Raw genomic sequence first — 17801 nt, 5'->3', positions numbered from 1 at the left:
CACACACAGTGGTGTACACACACACACACAGTGGTGAACACACACACACACAGTGGTGTACACACACACACACAGTGGTGTACACACACACACACAGTGGTATACACACACACACAGTGGTGTACACACACACACACAGTGGTGTACACACACACACACACAGTAGTGTACACACACACACACACAGTGGTGTACACACACACACAGTGGTGTACACACACACACACACAGTGGTGTACACACACACACACACAGTAGTGTACACACACACACACACAGTGGTATACACACACACACAGTGGTATACACACACACACAGTGGTGTACACACACACACACAGTGGTGTACACACACACACACAGTAGTGTACACACACACACACAGTGGTGTACACACACACACACAGTGGTGAACACACACACACACAGTAGTGTACACACACACACACACAGTAGTGTACACACACACACACACAGTAGTGTACACACACACACAGTAGTGTACACACACACACAGTAGTGTACACACACACACACACAGTAGTGTACACACAACACACACACAGTAGTGTACACACACACACCACAGTAGTGTACACACACACACACAGTAGTGTACACACACACACACAGTAGTGTACACACACACACACACAGTAGTGTACACACACACAACACACAGTAGTGTACACACACACACACACAGTAGTGTACACACACACACACACAGTAGTGTACACACACACACACACAGTAGTGTACACACACACACACAGTAGTGTACACACACACACACACAGTAGTGTACACACACCACACAGTAGTGTACACACCACACAGTAGTGTACACACACACACACAGTAGTGTACACACACACACACAGTAGTGTACACACACACACACAGTAGTGTACACACACACACAGTAGTGTACACACAGTAGTGTACCACACACACCACAGTAGTGTACACACACACACACAGTAGTGTACACACACACACACAGTAGTGTACACACACACACACAGTAGTGTACACACACACACACAGTAGTGTACACACACACACAGTAGTGTACACACACACACACAGTAGTGTACACACACACACACACAGTAGTGTACACACACACACACAGTAGTGTACACACACACACACAGTAGTGTACACACACACACACACAGTAGTGTACACACACACACACACACAGTAGTGTACACACACACACACACACAGTAGTGTACACACACACACACACACAGTAGTGTACACACACACACACACACAGTAGTGTACACACACACACACACAGTAGTGTACACACACACACCACAGTAGTGTACACACACACACACAGTAGTGTACACACACACACACACAGTAGTGTACACACACACACACAGTAGTGTACACACACACACACACAGTAGTGTACACACACACACACAGTAGTGTACACACACACACACAGTGGTGAACACACACACACAGTGGTGAACACACACACACACAGAGAATCTGGGTTCAACACCGGGTCTGGGTGTCTCTCTCTCTCTCTCAGGGGGTTCACGATGGCCGTGTCTCTGTAGAGCCAACGATGATTGCTGCTGCTGCTGCAGCTGCGGGTAGCAGCAGGAGGAAGGCAGCAGCAGTGGGGGAGGGGGAGGCAGCAGGAGCAGCAGCAGGAAGGAAGCAGGAGAAGCAATTCGGTTTTATCGGCTTTATTTATTTATTTATCACGAGCGTCACATGGCAGGGTGAGCGGTGACACGCTGGGTGACCCACTGGGTGACTTGCTGGGTGACTCACTGAGTGACCTGCTGGGTGACCTGCTGGGTGACCCGCTGAGTGACTCACTGAATGACTCACTGAGTGACCTGCTGGGTGACCTGCTGAGTGACCCGCTGAGTGACCTGCTGGGTGACTCACTGAATGACTCACTGAGTGACCTGCTGGGTGACCTGCTGGGTGACCCGCTGAGTGACCCACTGAGTGACCTGCTGGGTGACTCACTGAATGACTCACTGAGTGACCTGCTGGGTGACCTGCTGGGTGACCTGCTGGGTGACCCGCTGAGTGACTCACTGAATGACTCACTGAGTGACCTGCTGGGTGACCTGCTGGGTGACCCGCTGAGTGACCCACTGAGTGACTCACTGAATGACTCACTGAGTGACCTGCTGGGTGACCTGCTGGGTGACCCGCTGAGTGACCCACTGAGTGACTCACTGAATGACTCACTGAGTGACCTGCTGGGTGACCTGCTGGGTGACCCGCTGAGTGACCCACTGAGTGACTCACTGAATGACTCACTGAGTGACCTGCTGGGTGACCTGCTGGGTGACCCGCTGAGTGACCCACTGAGTGACTCACTGAATGACTCACTGAGTGACCTGCTGGGTGACCTGCTGGGTGACCCGCTGAGTGACCCACTGAGTGACTCACTGAATGACTCACTGAGTGACCTGCTGGGTGACCTGCTGGGTGACCCGCTGAGTGACCCACTGAGTGACTCACTGAATGACTCACTGAGTGACCTGCTGGATGACCTGCTGGGTGACTCACTGGGTGACCCGCTGAGTGACCCACTGAGTGACCTGCTGAGTGACCTGCTGGGTGACTCACTGGGTGACCTGCTGGGTGACCCACTGAGTAACCCGCTGGGTGACTCACTGGGTGACCTGCTGGGTGACTCACTGGGTGACCTGCTGAGTGACCTGCTGGGTGACTCACTGGGTGACCCGCTGAGTGACCCACTGAGTGACCTGCTGAGTGACCTGCTGGGTGACTCACTGGGTGACTCACTGGGTGACCTGCTGGGTGACTCACTGGGTGACCTGCTGAGTGACCTGCTGGGTGACTCACTGGGTGACCTGCTGGGTGACCCACTGAGTGACCCGCTGGGTGACTCACTGGGTGACCTGCTGGGTGACTCACTGGGTGACCTGCTGAGTGACCTGCTGGGTGACTCACTGGGTGACCTGCTGGGTGACCCACTGAGTGACCCGCTGGGTGACTCACTGGGTGACCTGCTGAGTGACCTGCTGGGTGACTCACTGGGTGACCTGCTGAGTGACCCGCTGAGTGACTCACTGGGTGACCTGCTGAGTGACCTGCTGGGTGACTCACTGGGTGACTCGCTGAGTGACTCGCTGAGTGACCCGCTGAGTGACCCGCTGAGTGACCCGCTGGGTGACCTGCTGGGTGACTCACTGGGTGACCTGCTGAGTGACCCGCTGAGTGACCCGCTGGGTGACCCGCTGGGTGACTCACTGGGTGACCTGCTGGGTGACCTGCTGAGTGACCCGCTGAGTGACCCGCTGAGTGACCCGCTGGGTGACCCGCTGAGTGACCCGCTGGGTGACCCGCTGGGTGACCCGCTGGGTGACCCGCTGGGTGACCCGCTGGGTGACCCGCTGAGTGACCTGCTGAGTGACCTGCTGAGTGACCTGCTGGGTGACCTGCTGGGTGACCTGCTGAGTGACCTGCTGAGTGACCTGCTGAGTGACCTGCTGAGTGACCTGCTGGGTGACCTGCTGGGTGACTCAGAGTGACTCACTGGGTGACTCACTGAGTGACTCACTGAGTGACTCACTGGGTGACTCACTGGGTGACCCGCTGGGTGCACCGCTGGGTGACCCGCTGAGTGACTCACTGGGTGCACCGCTGGGTGACCCGCTGAGTGACTCACTGGGTGACCCGCTGGGTGACTCACTGAGTGACTCACTGAGTGACTCACTGGGTGACCCGCTGAGTGACTCACTGGGTGCACCGCTGGGTGACCCGCTGAGTGACTCACTGGGTGACCCGCTGGGTGACTCACTGAGTGACTCACTGAGTGACTCACTGGGTGACCCGCTGAGTGACTCACTGGGTGACCCGCTGGGTGACTCACTGAGTGACTCACTGAGTGACTCACTGGGTGACCCGCTGAGTGACTCACTGGGTGACCCGCTGGGTGACACCACTCCCGTTTCAAAAGCAGCGTCAGTAATTATAACGAGCGTGACAGCAACGAACAACAACAATCAACAACAACAACGACAACAACAACAACAATAATAGTAATATAACGACGCCGTGTCATTTACAACCGCGGTGAACGTGACGAGTTCGGTGATGGGAGTCTCCACCGAGACTCGGGGAGACCGGGGGTCAGGGTCAAGGAGACCGGGGGTCAGGGTCAGAGTCTTCACTGAGACTCAGGGAGACCGGGTCTCAGGGTCACTGAGACTCAGGGAGACCGGGTCTCAGACCCAGAGTCTCCACTGAGACTCAGGGAGACCGGGTCTCAGGGTCAGGGTGAGACTCAGGGAGACCGGGTCTCAGGGTCAGGGTGAGACTCAGGGAGACCGGGTCTCAGGGTCACTGAGACTCGGGGAGACCGGGTCTCAGGGTCAGAGTCTCCACTGAGACTCAGGGAGACCGGGTCTCAGGGTCAGAGTCTCCACTGAGACTCAGGGAGACCGGGTCTCAGGGTCAGTGAGACTCAGGGAGACCGGGTCTCAGGGTCAGAGTCTCCACTGAGACTCGGGGAGACCGGGTATCAGGGTCTCCATTGACCTTGGTGATGATCTGATAAGTCTCCTGGAACTGGGATCCTGAGACCCGGTCTCCCCGAGTCTCAGTGGAGACTCTGACCCTGAGACCCGGTCTCCCTGAGTCTCACTGACCCTGAGACCCGGTCTCCCTGAGTCTCAGTGGAGACTCTGACCCTGAGACCCGGTCTCCCTGAGTCTCAGTGGAGACTCTGACCCTGAGACCCGGTCTCCCCGAGTCTCAGTGACCCTGAGACCCGGTCTCCCCGAGTCTCAATCCAGAATCCAATTCCAAGACTCCCTCCATGTCCCCCCCCCACCCCCCCCCTCCCCCCACGTCCCCCCCCCTCGTCCCCCCCCCTCGTCCCCCCCTCCCCACCGGTGTGGCGACGAGCGCAGCCGCCACAACCACAACCGACCACAACTAAGCACAACCGACCACAACCAACCACCATCACGGCGGGGTCCGTAACGCGGCAACAACCACAAACCGCAGCCGCCACAACCGGCCACGACCGGCCACAACCGACCACAACCGACCACAACCAACCACAACCGACCACAACCGACCACAACCGACCACAACCGACCACAACCGACCACCCCGCGGGGACACAGGCCTGTGTCCATGCAACAGCAGCAGACGACGATGACGTCGTCACTCTCATCAGCCCCCCATCAGCCCCCCCCCCTCCTTCCCTAACCCCCCCTCGGCCCCCCCCCTCAGCCCTCCCCCTCAGCCCCCCCCCTCCTTCCCATCACCAGCCCCCCCCCCACATCCGCGAGCCGCTGCCGAGTGGACTGAGCCCCGTGCCGCCCAGAGAACACGTCGCGGTGGTGTTGGTGGTGGTGGTTGTTGTTGGCGGTGGTGGTGGTGGCAGTGTTGGTGGTGGCGGTGGTTGTTGGCGGTGGTGGCGGTGGTGGCGGTGGTGGTGGTGGCAGTGTTGGTGGTGGCGGTGGTGGTGGTGGTGCCGGTTGTTGGGGCTAAACGTCTCCACTTTGCTCACTTCCCAAAAAGCCAAAAACCAATAAACGGTCGCCTTTAATCAACCCCCAACCTCCTGCACCTCCTCCACCACCTCCACCTCCTCCACCACCTCCACCACCTCCACCACCTCCACCACCTCCACCACCTCCACCACCTCCTCCATCCCACCCACAGCGTCACACACCCACAGCGTCCCACCCAGAGCGTCACACACCCAGTGTCACACCACAGCGTCACACCCCAGTGTCACACCAGTGTCACACCCACAGCGTCACACCCACAGCGTCACACACCCACAGCGTCACACCCACAGCGTCACACACCCAGTGTCCCACTCACAGCATCCCACCCACAGCGTCACACACCCAGTGTCACACCCACAGCATCCCACCCACAGCGTCACACACCCCAGTGTCCCACTCACAGCGTCACACACCCAGTGTCACACCCACAGCATCCCACCCACAGCGTCACACACCCAGTGTCACACCCACAGCATCCCACCCACAGCGTCACACACCCAGTGTCACACCACAGCGTCACACCCCCCACAGCGCGGGTGTGGGGGGTAAGTAGCTGTTGGGCTGGGCTGGGCTGGCTGGGCTGGGCTGGGTTGCCTGGGCTGGGCTGGCTGGGCTGGGCTGGCTGCCTGGGCTGGGCTGGGCTGGCTAGATGGCTATCTGGCTGGGGAGCTATCTCACTGACTGAGTGAGTGGCTGAGTGACTATCTGGCTGGCATGTGATATGGCTGAGTGACTATCTGGCTGAGTGACTATATGGCTGGCATGTGATATGGCTGACTGAGTGACTGGCTGAGTGACTATCTGGCTGGCATGTGATATGGCTGACTGAGTGACTGGCTGAGTGACTATATGGCTGGCATGTGATATGGCTGACTGAGTGACTGGCTGAGTGACTATATGGCTGGCATGTGATATGGCTGGCTGAGTGACTGACTGAGTGACTATCTGGCTGGCATGTGATATGGCTGGCTGAGTGACTGACTGAGTGACTATCTGACTGGCATGTGATATGGCTGACTGAGTGACTGGCTGAGTGACTATCTGGCTGGCATGTGATATGGCTGGCTGAGTGACTATCTGAGTGACTATCTGGCTGGCATGTGATATGGCTGGCTGAGTGTCTGAGTGACTATCTGGCTGGCATGTGATATGGCTGGCTGAGTGACTGACTGAGTGACTATCTGGCTGGCATGTGATATGGCTAAGTGACTGGCTGAGTGACTATCTGGCTGGCATGTGATATGGCTGGCTGAGTGACTATCTGAGTGACTATCTGGCTGGCATGTGATATGGCTGGCTGAGTGTCTATCTGGCTGGCTGAGTGACTATCTGAGTGACTATCTGGCTGGCATGTGATATGGCTGGCTGAGTGTCTATCTGGCTGGCTGAGTGACTGGCTGAGTGACTATCTGGCTGGCATGTGATATGGCTGGCTGAGTGACTATCTGGCTGGCATGTGATATGGCTGGCTGACTAAGTGACTGACTGAGTGACTATCTGGCTGGCATGTGATATGGCTGACTGAGTGACTGGCTGAGTGACTATCTGGCTGGCATGTGATATGGCTGACTGAGTGACTGGCTGAGTGACTATATGGCTGGCATGTGATATGGCTGACTGAGTGACTGGCTGAGTGACTATCTGGCTGGCATGTGATATGGCTGACTGAGTGACTGGCTGAGTGACTATATGGCTGGCATGTGATATGGCTGGCTGAGTGACTGACTGAGTGACTATCTGGCTGGCATGTGATATGGCTGGCTGAGTGACTGACTGAGTGACTATCTGACTGGCATGTGATATGGCTGACTGAGTGACTGGCTGAGTGACTATCTGGCTGGCATGTGATATGGCTGGCTGAGTGACTGACTGAGTGACTATCTGGCTGGCATGTGATATGGCTGACTGAGTGACTGGCTGAGTGACTATCTGGCTGGCATGTGATATGGCTGGCTGAGTGACTGACTGAGTGACTATCTGGCTGGCATGTGATATGGCTAAGTGACTGAGTGAGTGACTATCTGGCTGGCATGTGATATGGCTGGCTGAGTGACTGGCTGAGTGACTATCTGGCTGGCATGTGATATGGCTGAGTGACTGGCTGAGTGACTATCTGGCTGGCATGTGATATGGCTGACTAAGTGACTGGCTGAGTGACTATCTGGCTGGCATGTGATATGGCTGACTGAGTGACTGGCTGAGTGACTATCTGGCTGACATGTGATATGGCTGGCTGAGTGACTGACTGAGTGACTATCTGGCTGGCATGTGATATGGCTGACTAAGTGACTGGCTGAGTGACTATCTGGCTGACATGTGATATGGCTGGCTGAGTGACTGGCTGAGTGACTATCTGGCTGGCATGTGATATGGCTGGCTGAGTGACTATCTGGCTGGCTGAGTGACTATCTGGCTGGCTGAGTGACTATCTGGCTGGCATGTGATATGGCTGACTGAGTGACTGACTGAGTGACTATCTGGCTGGCATGTGATATGGCTGACTGAGTGACTGGCTGAGTGACTATCTGGCTGGCATGTGATATGGCTGACTGAGTGACTGGCTGAGTGACTATCTGGCTGGCATGTGATATGGCTGGCTGAGTGACTGACTGAGTGACTATCTGGCTGGCATGTGATATGGCTGGCTGAGTGACTGACTGAGTGACTATCTGACTGGCATGTGATATGGCTGACTGAGTGACTGGCTGAGTGACTATCTGGCTGGCATGTGATATGGCTGGCTGAGTGACTATCTGAGTGACTATCTGGCTGGCATGTGATATGGCTGGCTGAGTGTCTGAGTGACTATCTGGCTGGCATGTGATATGGCTGGCTGAGTGACTGACTGAGTGACTATCTGGCTGGCATGTGATATGGCTAAGTGACTGGCTGAGTGACTATCTGGCTGGCATGTGATATGGCTGGCTGAGTGACTATCTGAGTGACTATCTGGCTGGCATGTGATATGGCTGGCTGAGTGTCTATCTGGCTGGCTGAGTGACTATCTGAGTGACTATCTGGCTGGCATGTGATATGGCTGGCTGAGTGTCTATCTGGCTGGCTGAGTGACTGGCTGAGTGACTATCTGGCTGGCATGTGATATGGCTGGCTGAGTGACTATCTGGCTGGCATGTGATATGGCTGGCTGACTAAGTGACTGACTGAGTGACTATCTGGCTGGCATGTGATATGGCTGACTGAGTGACTGGCTGAGTGACTATCTGGCTGGCATGTGATATGGCTGACTGAGTGACTGGCTGAGTGACTATATGGCTGGCATGTGATATGGCTGACTGAGTGACTGGCTGAGTGACTATCTGGCTGGCATGTGATATGGCTGACTGAGTGACTGGCTGAGTGACTATATGGCTGGCATGTGATATGGCTGGCTGAGTGACTGACTGAGTGACTATCTGGCTGGCATGTGATATGGCTGGCTGAGTGACTGACTGAGTGACTATCTGACTGGCATGTGATATGGCTGACTGAGTGACTGGCTGAGTGACTATCTGGCTGGCATGTGATATGGCTGGCTGAGTGACTGACTGAGTGACTATCTGGCTGGCATGTGATATGGCTGACTGAGTGACTGGCTGAGTGACTATCTGGCTGGCATGTGATATGGCTGGCTGAGTGACTGACTGAGTGACTATCTGGCTGGCATGTGATATGGCTAAGTGACTGAGTGAGTGACTATCTGGCTGGCATGTGATATGGCTGGCTGAGTGACTGGCTGAGTGACTATCTGGCTGGCATGTGATATGGCTGGCTGAGTGACTATCTGGCTGGCTGAGTGACTATCTGGCTGGCTGAGTGACTATCTGGCTGGCATGTGATATGGCTGGCTGAGTGACTGGCTGAGTGACTATCTGGCTGGCTGAGTGACTATCTGGCTGGCTGAGTGACTATCTGGCTGGCATGTGATATGGCTGGCTGAGTGACTGGCTGAGTGACTATCTGGCTGGCATGTGATATGGCTGGCTGAGTGACTATCTGGCTGGCTGAGTGACTATCTGGCTGGCTGAGTGACTATCTGGCTGGCATGTGATATGGCTGGCTGAGTGACTGGCTGAGTGACTATCTGGCTGGCATGTGATATGGCTGGCTGAGTGACTGGCTGAGTGACTATCTGGCTGGCTGAGTGACTATCTGGCTGGCTGAGTGACTATCTGGCTGGCATGTGATATGGCTGGCTGAGTGACTATCTGGCTGGCTGAGTGACTATCTGGCTGGCATGTGATATGGCTGACTGAGTGACTGGCTGAGTGACTATATGGCTGGCATGTGATATGGCTGGCTGAGTGACTGACTGAGTGACTATCTGGCTGGCATGTGATATGGCTGGCTGAGTGACTGGCTGAGTGACTATCTGGCTGGCATGTGATATGGCTGACTGAGTGACTGGCTGAGTGACTATCTGGCTGGCATGTGATATGGCTGGCTGAGTGACTGGCTGAGTGACTATCTGGCTGGCATGTGATATGGCTGGCTGAGTGACTGGCTGAGTGACTATCTGGCTGGCATGTGATATGGCTGGCTGAGTGACTATCTGGCTGGCTGAGTGACTATCTGGCTGGCTGAGTGACTATCTGGCTGGCATGTGATATGGCTGACTGAGTGACTGGCTGAGTGACTATCTGGCTGGCATGTGATATGGCTGGCTGAGTGACTGGCTGAGTGACTATCTGGCTGGCATGTGATATGGCTGGCTGAGTGACTATCTGGCTGGCTGAGTGAGTGGGTGAACTAACGGAGCGACTGGCATTCAGCCAGAGAGGGGCGGTCCATCCAATCCAGTCCGATCCGGTTGTGCGGTCCGGTCTGATCCAGTCCGTTCCGGTTCTGCGGCCCGGTCTGATCCAGTCCGATCCGGTTCTGCGGTCCGGTCTGATCCAGTCCGTTCCGGTTCTGCGGTCCGGTCTGATCCAGTCCGTTCCGGTTCTGCGGTCCGGTCTGATCCAGTCCGTTCCGGCTGTGTGGTCCGGTCTGATCCGGTTCAGAACGGCTCCTCCTGATGGTCATCCTCCTGCTGCTGCTGCTGCGGTAACGGTAACGGCGGCAAAACCGCCGCTATCCCACCACCACCACCGGCACCACCGGCACCACCGCCACCACCGGCACCACCGCCACCGCCACCGCCACCGCCGGCGAGGAAAGCTCCCACGACCTCCTCGGTGGAGCGAGCGGCGCGCGAGACTTCATCCAGCGCGTCGTTCACCTCGAACTGCCGGTCCCTGAGCTGGTTCCAGTTGGCCAGCACCTCGTGGAAGTGGAACACTTTGGCGACGTCGCCCACCGAGTTGTAGAGCTTGATGAGGCCGCGGTAGTCGTACTCCAGGCCGCTGTAGCCTTCGCCAAAGAGCTTCTTGCCTGGCGGGGCGGTGGGAGGGTGGGTGGAGGGGTGGGTGGAGGGGTGGGTGGAGGGGTGGGTGGGTGGAGGGGTGGGGGGGTGGGTGGGTGGGTGGGTGGAGGGGGGGGGTGGGTGGAGGGTGGGTGGAGGGGTGGGTGGAGGGGCGGGTGGGTGGGGTTAACGGTGGTGGTGGTGGTGGCGGCCGTGGTGGGTGGAGGGGTGGGGGGGTGGGTGGGTGGAGGGGTGGAGGAGGGGTGGAGGGTGGGTGGAGGGTGGGTGGAGGGTGGGTGGGTGGAGGGGTGGAGGGTGGGTGTGGTTAATGGTGACGGCGGTTGTGGTGGTGTTGGTGGTGGCGGTGTTGGGTTGGTGGTGGTGGTGGCGGTGTTGGTGGTGGTGGTGGCGGTGGCGGTAGTGGCGGTGGTGGTGGCGGTGGTGGCAGCGGTGGTGGTGGTGGCAGTGGTGTTGGCGTTGGTGGTGTTGGTGGTGGCGGTGGTGTTGGTGGTGGTGTTGGCGGTGGTGGTGTTGGTGGTGGCGGTGGTGGCAGTGGTGTTGGCGTTGGTGGTGTTGGTGGTGGCGGTGGTGGTAGTGGTGGCGGTGGTGGCAGTGGTGTTGGCGTTGGTGGTGTTGGTGGTGGTGATGGTGGTGTTGGTGGTGGCAGTGGCGGTGGTGATGGTGGTGTTGGTGGTGGTGATGGTGGTGTTGGTGGTGGCGGTGGTGATGGTGGTGTTGGTGGTGGCGGTGGTGATGGTGGTGTTGGTGGTGTTGGTGGTGTTGGTGGTGGCGGTGGTGATGGTGGTGTTGGTGGTGGCGGTGGTGTTGGCGGTGGTGGCGGTGGTGATGGTGGTGATGATGGTGGCGGTGGTGATGGTGGTGTTGGTGGTGGCGGTGGTGATGGTGGTGTTGGTGGTGGCGGTGGTGATGGTGGTGTTGGTGGTGGCGGTGGTGATGGTGGTGTTGGTGGTGGCGGTGGTGATGGTGGTGTTGGTGGTGTTGGTGGTGTTGGCGGTGGTGATGGTGGTGTTGGTGGTGGCGGTGGTGATGGTGGTGTTGGTGGTGGCGGTGGTGATGGTGGGTGTTGGCGGTGGTGGCGGTGGTGATGGTGGTGATGATGGTGGCGGTGGTGAGGTGGTGGTTGGTGGGGGCGGTGGGTGATGGTGGTGTTGGTGGTGGCGGTGGTGATGGTGGTGTTGGTGGTGGCGGTGGTGATGGTGGTGATGATGGTGGCGGTGGTGATGGTGGTGTTGGTGTTGGCGGTGGTGATGGTGGTGTTGGTGGTGTTGGTGGTGTTGGCGGTGGTGATGGTGGTGTTGGTGGTGGCGGTGGTGATGGTGGTGTTGGTGGTTGGCGGTGGTGATGGTGGTGGTTGGTGGTGGCGGTGGTGATGGTGGTGTTGGTGGTGGCGGTGGTGATGGTGGTGTTGGTGGTGTTGGTGGTGTTGGCGGTGGTGATGGTGGTGTTGGTGGTGGCGGTGGTGATGGTGGTGTTGGTGGTGGCGGTGGTGATGGTGGTGTTGGCGGTGGTGGCGGTGGTGATGGTGGTGATGATGGTGGCGGTGGTGATGGTGGTGTTGGTGGTGGCGGTGGTGATGGTGGTGTTGGTGGTGGCGGTGGTGATGGTGGGTTGGTGGTGGCGGTGGTGATGGTGGTGATGATGGTGGCGGTGGTGATGGTGGTGTTGGTGGTGTTGGTGGTGTTGGCGGTGGTGATGGTGGTGTTGGTGGTGGCGGTGGTGATGGTGGTGTTGGTGGTGGCGGTGGTGATGGTGGTGTTGGCGGTGGTGGGCGGTGGTGATGGTGGTGTTGGTGGTGGCGGTGGTGATGGTGGTGTTGGTGGTGGCGGGTGTGATGGTGGTGTTGGTGGTGGTGATGGTGGTGTTGGTGGTGGCGGTGGTGATGGTGGTGTTGTGTGGTGGTGATGGTGGTGTTGGTGGTGGCGGTGGTGATGGTGGTGTTGGCGGTGGTGATGGTGGTGTTGGCGGTGGCGGTGGTGATGGTGGTGTTGGCGGTGGTGGCGGTGGTGATGGTGGTGTTGGTGGTGGTGATGGGGTGTGGTGGTGGGTGGCGGTGGTGATGGTGGTGTTGGCGGTGGTGATGGTGGTGTTGGTGGTGGCGGTGGTGATGGTGGTGTTGGCGGTGGTGATGGTGGTGTGGCGGTGGTGATGGTGGTGTTGGTGGTGGCGGTGGTGATGGTGGTGTTGGCGGTGGTGATGGTGGTGTTGGTGGTGGCGGTGGTGATGGTGGTGTTGGCGGTGGTGATGGTGGTGTTGGTGGTGGTGATGGTGGTGTTGGTGGTGGCGGTGGTGATGGTGGTGTTGGCGGTGGTGATGGTGGTGTTGGTGGTGGTGATGGTGGTGTTGGTGGTGGCGGTGGTGATGGTGGTGTTGGCGGGTGGTGATGGTGGTGTTGGTGGTGGTGATGGTGGTGTTGGTGGTGGCGGTGGTGATGGTGGTGTTGGCGGTGGTGATGGTGGTGTTGGTGGTGGTGATGGTGGTGTTGGTGGTGGCGGTGGTGATGGTGGTGTTGGCGGTGGTGATGGTGGTGTTGGTGGTGGTGATGGTGGTGTTGGTGGTGGCGGTGGTGATGGTGGTGTTGGCGGTGGTGATGGTGGTGTTGGTGGTGGCGGGTGGTGATGGTGGTGTTGGCGGTGGTGATGGTGGTGTTGGTGGTGGCGGTGGTGATGGTGGTGTTGGCGGTGGTGATGGTGGTGTTGGTGGTGGTGATGGTGGTGTTGGTGGTGGCGGTGGTGATGGTGGTGTTGGCGGTGGTGATGGTGGTGTTGGTGGTGGTGATGGTGGTGTTGGTGGTGGCGGTGGTGATGGTGGTGTTGGCGGTGGTGATGGTGGTGTTGGTGGTGGCGGTGGTGATGGTGGTGTTGGTGGTGGTGATGGTGGTGTTGGTGGTGGCGGTGGTGATGGTGGTGTTGGCGGTGGTGATGGTGGTGTTGGCGGTGGTGGCGGTGGTGATGGTGGTGTTGGTGGTGGCGGTGGTGATGGTGGTGTTGGCGGTGGTGATGTGGTGTTGGCGGTGGTGATGGTGGTGTTGGTGGTGGCGGTGGTGATGGTGGTGTTGGCGGTGGTGGTGGTGGTGATGGTGGTGTTGGTGTTGGCGGTGGTGATGGTGGTGTTGGCGGTGGGATGGTGGTGGTGATGGTGGTGTTGGCGGTGGTGATGGTGGTGTTGGTGGTGGCGGTGGTGATGGTGGTGTTGGCGGTGGTGATGGTGGTGTTGGCGGTGGTGGTGGTGGTGATGGTGGTGTTGGTGTTGGCGGTGGTGATGGTGGTGTTGGCGGTGGTGATGGTGGTGTTGGCGGTGGTGGCGGTGGTGATGGTGGTGTTGGTGGTGGCGGGTGGTGATGGTGGTGTTGGCGGTGGTGATGGTGGTGTTGGCGGTGTTGGTGGTGGTGATGGTGGTGTTGGTGGTGGCGGTGGTGATGGTGGTGTTGGCGGTGGTGATGGTGGTGTTGGCGGTGGTGATGGTGGTGTTGGCGGTGGTGATGGTGGTGTTGGTGGTGGCGGTGGTGATGGTGGTGTTGGTGGTGTTGGTGGTGTTGGCGGTGGTGATGGCGGTGGTGATGGTGGTGTTGGTGGTGGCGGTGGTGGCGGTGGTGGTGTTGGCGGTGGTGATGGTGGTGTTGGTGGTGGCGGGTGGTGATGGTGGTGTTGGTGGTGTTGGTGGTGTGGCGGTGGTGATGGTGGTGTTGGTGGTGGCGGTGGTGATGGTGGTGTTGGTGGTGTTGGTGGTGGTGATGGTGGTGTTGGTGGTGGCGGTGGTGATGGTGGTGTTGGTGGTGGTGATGGTGGTGTTGGTGGTGGCGGTGGTGATGGTGGTGTTGGTGGTGGTGATGGTGGTGTTGGCGGTGGTGGCGGTGGTGTTGGCGGTGGTGGCGGTGGTGATGGTGGTGTTGGTGGTGGCGGTGGTGATGGTGGTGTTGGTGGTGTTGGTGGTGTTGGCGGTGGTGTTGGTGGTGTTGGTGGTGGCGGTGGTGATGGTGGTGTTGGTGGTGTTGGTGGTGTTGGTGGTGGTGATGGTGGTGTTGGTGGTGGCGGTGGTGATGGTGGTGTTGGTGGTGGTGATGGTGGTGTTGGTGGTGGCGGTGGTGATGGTGGTGTTGGTGGTGGTGATGGTGTGTTGGTGGTGGCGGTGGTGATGGTGGTGTTGGTGGTGGTGTTGGCGGTGGTGATGGCGGTGGTGTTGGCGGTGGTGTTGGCGGTGGTGATGGTGGTGTTGGTGGTGGCGGTGGTGATGGTGGTGTTGGTGGTGGCGGTGGTGGCGGTGGTGATGGTGGTGTTGGCGGTGGTGATGGTGGTGTTGGCGGTGGTGATGGTGGTGTTGGTGGTGGTGATGGTGGTGTTGGCGGTGGTGATGGTGGTGTTGGCGGTGGTGATGGTGGTGTTGGTGATGGTGGTGTTGGCGGTGGTGATGGTGGTGTTGCGGTGGTGGCGGTGGTGATGGTGGTGTTGGCGGTGGTGATGGTGGTGTTGGTGGTGGTGATGGTGGTGTTGGCGGTGGTGATGGTGGTGTTGGTGGTGGTGATGGTGGTGTTGGCGGTGGTGGCGGTGGTGATGGTGGTGGTGTTGGCGGTGGTGATGGTGGTGGTGTTGGCGGTGGTGATGGTGGTGGTGTTGGCGGTGGTGATGGCGGTGGTGATGGTGGTGTTGGTGGTGGTGTTGGCGGTGGTGATGGTGGTGTTGGCGGTGGTGGCGGTGGTGTTGGCGGTGGTGGCGGTGTGTTGGCGGTGGTGATGGTGGTGTTGGCGGTGGTGATGGTGGTGTTGGTGATGGTGGTGTGGCGGTGGTGATGGTGGTGTTGGTGGTGGCGGTGTTGGCGGTGGTGATGGTGGTGTTGGCGGTGGTGATGGTGGTGTTGGCGGTGGTGATGGTGGTGGTGTTGGTGGTGGTGTTGGCGGTGGTGATGGCGGGTGGTGATGGTGGTGTTGGCGGTGGTGGCGGTGGTGATGGTGGTGGTGTTGGTGGTGGTGTTGGCGGTGGTGATGGCGGTGGTGATGGTGGTGTTGGTGGTGGTGTTGGCGGTGGTGATGGTGGTGTTGGCGGTGGTGGCGGTGGTGTTGGCGGTGGTGGCGGTGGTGTTGGCGGTGGTGGCGGTGGTGGCGGTGGTGTTGGCAGGTGGTGGCGGTGGTGATGGTGGTGTTGGTGGTGGTGTTGGTGGTGGTGTTGGTGGTGGCGGTGGTGTTGGCGGTGGTGGCGGTGGTGGCGGTGGTGTTGGCTGGTGGTGGCGGTGGTGATGGTGGTGTTGGTGGTGGTGTTGGTGGTGGTGTCGGTGGTGGCGGTGGTGTTGGCGGTGGTGGCGGTGGTGTTGGCGGTGGTGGCGGTGGTGTTGGTGGTGGTGATGGTGGTGTTGGTGGTGGCGGTGGTGTTGGCGGTGGTGTTGGTGGTGGCGGTGGTGTTGGTGGTGGTGTTGGTGGTGGTGTTGGTGTTGGCGGTGGTGTTGGTGGTGGCGGTGGTGTTGGCGGTGGTGTTGGTGTTGGCGGTGGTGTTGGTGGTGGCGGTGGTGTTGGTGGTGGTGTTGGTGTTGGCGGTGGTGATGGCGGTGTTGGTGGTGGCGGTGGTGGCAGTGGCGGTGGTGGTGTCCGGCAAGAACAACTCCTACCTCCCCGTGGTGCCGGACGGCAACGCTGTGGTGGGCAGTGCTGTGGGGGGAGGGCCAACTCAGATTGGCCTCTCCCCTCATGGCGTCTGTAGCCACCACAGCGGCCAAACCAGAGGTCGCAGACGGGTTTTGATTCCTTACCCGTACCCGCCGCACCAGGGTCGCAAATGGGTAGCCGTACCCGGCCGGGTGTAGCTGTGTGTGTGTAGCTGTGTGTGTAGCTGTGTGTGTAGCTGTGTGTGTGTTGTAGCTGTGTGTGTGTAGCTGTGTGTGTAGCTGTGTGTGTAGCTGTGTGTGTGTGTGTAGCTGTGTGTGTGTAGCTGTGTGTGTAGCTGTGTGTGTGTGTGTAGCTGTGTGTGTGTGTGTAGCTGTGTGTGTAGCTGTGTGTGTAGCTGTGTGTGTGTGTGTAGCTGTGTGTGTAGCTGTGTGTGTGTGTGTAGCTGTGTGTGTGTGTGTAGCTGTGTGTGTGTAGCTGTGTGTGTAGCTGTGTGTGTAGCTGTGTGTGTGTGTGTAGCTGTGTGTGTGTAGCTGTGTGTGTGTAGCTGTGTGTGTGTACCGATAGCGATGGACCTCAGGTAGAGGCGCTCTGCGTCGTCGTAGAGGTGCATGTCGTAGTTGTAGAGCGAGGCCAGGTGACCCACGGACAGAGCGACCTCGTAGTCCTCATCGCCCAGCAGCTGCTCCTTGATCTGGATGGCCTTGACGTGCATCTCCTCCGCCTCCTGCGCACACAGAGACACAGACACGCACACACAGTCACACACACACACACAGTCACACACACACACAGTCACACGCACACGCACAGTTACACACAGACACAGTGTACACACAGCCATACACACACACAGTGTACACACACAGTTACACACACACAGTCACAGTCACACAGTATACACACACACACAGAGTCACACACACACACACAGTCAGACACATACACACACAGTGTACACACACACAGAGTGTACACACACACAGTGTACACACACACACAGTCACACACACACAAACACAGTGTACACACACACAGTCACACACACACACAGTGTACACACACACAGAGTCACACACACACAGTCACAGTCAGACACATACACACACAGTGTACACACACACACAGTGTACACACACACACACACAGTGTACACACACAGTGTACACACACACAGTCACACCACACAGTGTACACACACACTACAGTGTACACACACATACAGTGTACACACACATACAGTGTACACACACACACAGTGTACACACACACAGTGTACACACACACACACACAGTCAGTCAC

At 58.2% G+C, this 17801-nt stretch overlaps 2 protein-coding genes across 4 annotated transcripts; both read right to left on the bottom strand.

Moving 5' to 3' along the window:
• Nucleotides 1-1721: 1721 nt before the first annotated feature.
• LOC133362128 (serine-rich adhesin for platelets-like) lies at nt 1722-4993 on the bottom strand. Its single transcript, XM_061581083.1, has 2 exons — nt 4988-4993; nt 1722-3967 (listed from the first exon to the last, which is right to left on the bottom strand). The coding sequence occupies exons 1-2, from the start codon at nt 4991-4993 to the stop codon at nt 1730-1732; spliced, it is 2244 nt and encodes a 747-aa protein (XP_061437067.1). The 3' UTR covers nt 1722-1729.
• A 337-nt stretch (nt 4994-5330) lies between these two features.
• On the bottom strand, nt 5331-17221 carry APPBP2 (amyloid beta precursor protein binding protein 2). 3 transcript variants are annotated; one of them, XR_009757453.1, is made up of 3 exons: nt 17060-17221; nt 5681-10919; nt 5331-5617 (listed from the first exon to the last, which is right to left on the bottom strand). XR_009757453.1 is itself a non-coding variant. In XM_061581085.1 (3 exons), the coding sequence occupies exons 1-3, from the start codon at nt 17211-17213 to the stop codon at nt 5523-5525; spliced, it is 495 nt and encodes a 164-aa protein (XP_061437069.1). In that variant the 5' UTR covers nt 17214-17221; the 3' UTR covers nt 5331-5522. The 3 variants fall into 3 exon arrangements, 2 of the variants coding, with proteins under 2 accessions (XP_061437069.1, XP_061437068.1); XM_061581085.1 differs by having other exon boundaries at nt 5331-5623; nt 10680-10919; XM_061581084.1 differs by having other exon boundaries at nt 5331-10919.
• Between the last annotated feature and the right edge of the window lie 580 nt (nt 17222-17801).

The sequence above is a fragment of the Lethenteron reissneri genome, unplaced genomic scaffold, assembly GCF_015708825.2.
Source record: "Lethenteron reissneri isolate LAM-NWPU_2019-01 unplaced genomic scaffold, ASM1570882v1 scaffold_138, whole genome shotgun sequence".
Taxonomy (NCBI): Eukaryota; Metazoa; Chordata; class Hyperoartia; order Petromyzontiformes; family Petromyzontidae; genus Lethenteron; species Lethenteron reissneri.
Note: the sequence above shows the minus strand (reverse complement) of the source record. Positions and strands in the feature narration are given on the sequence as shown.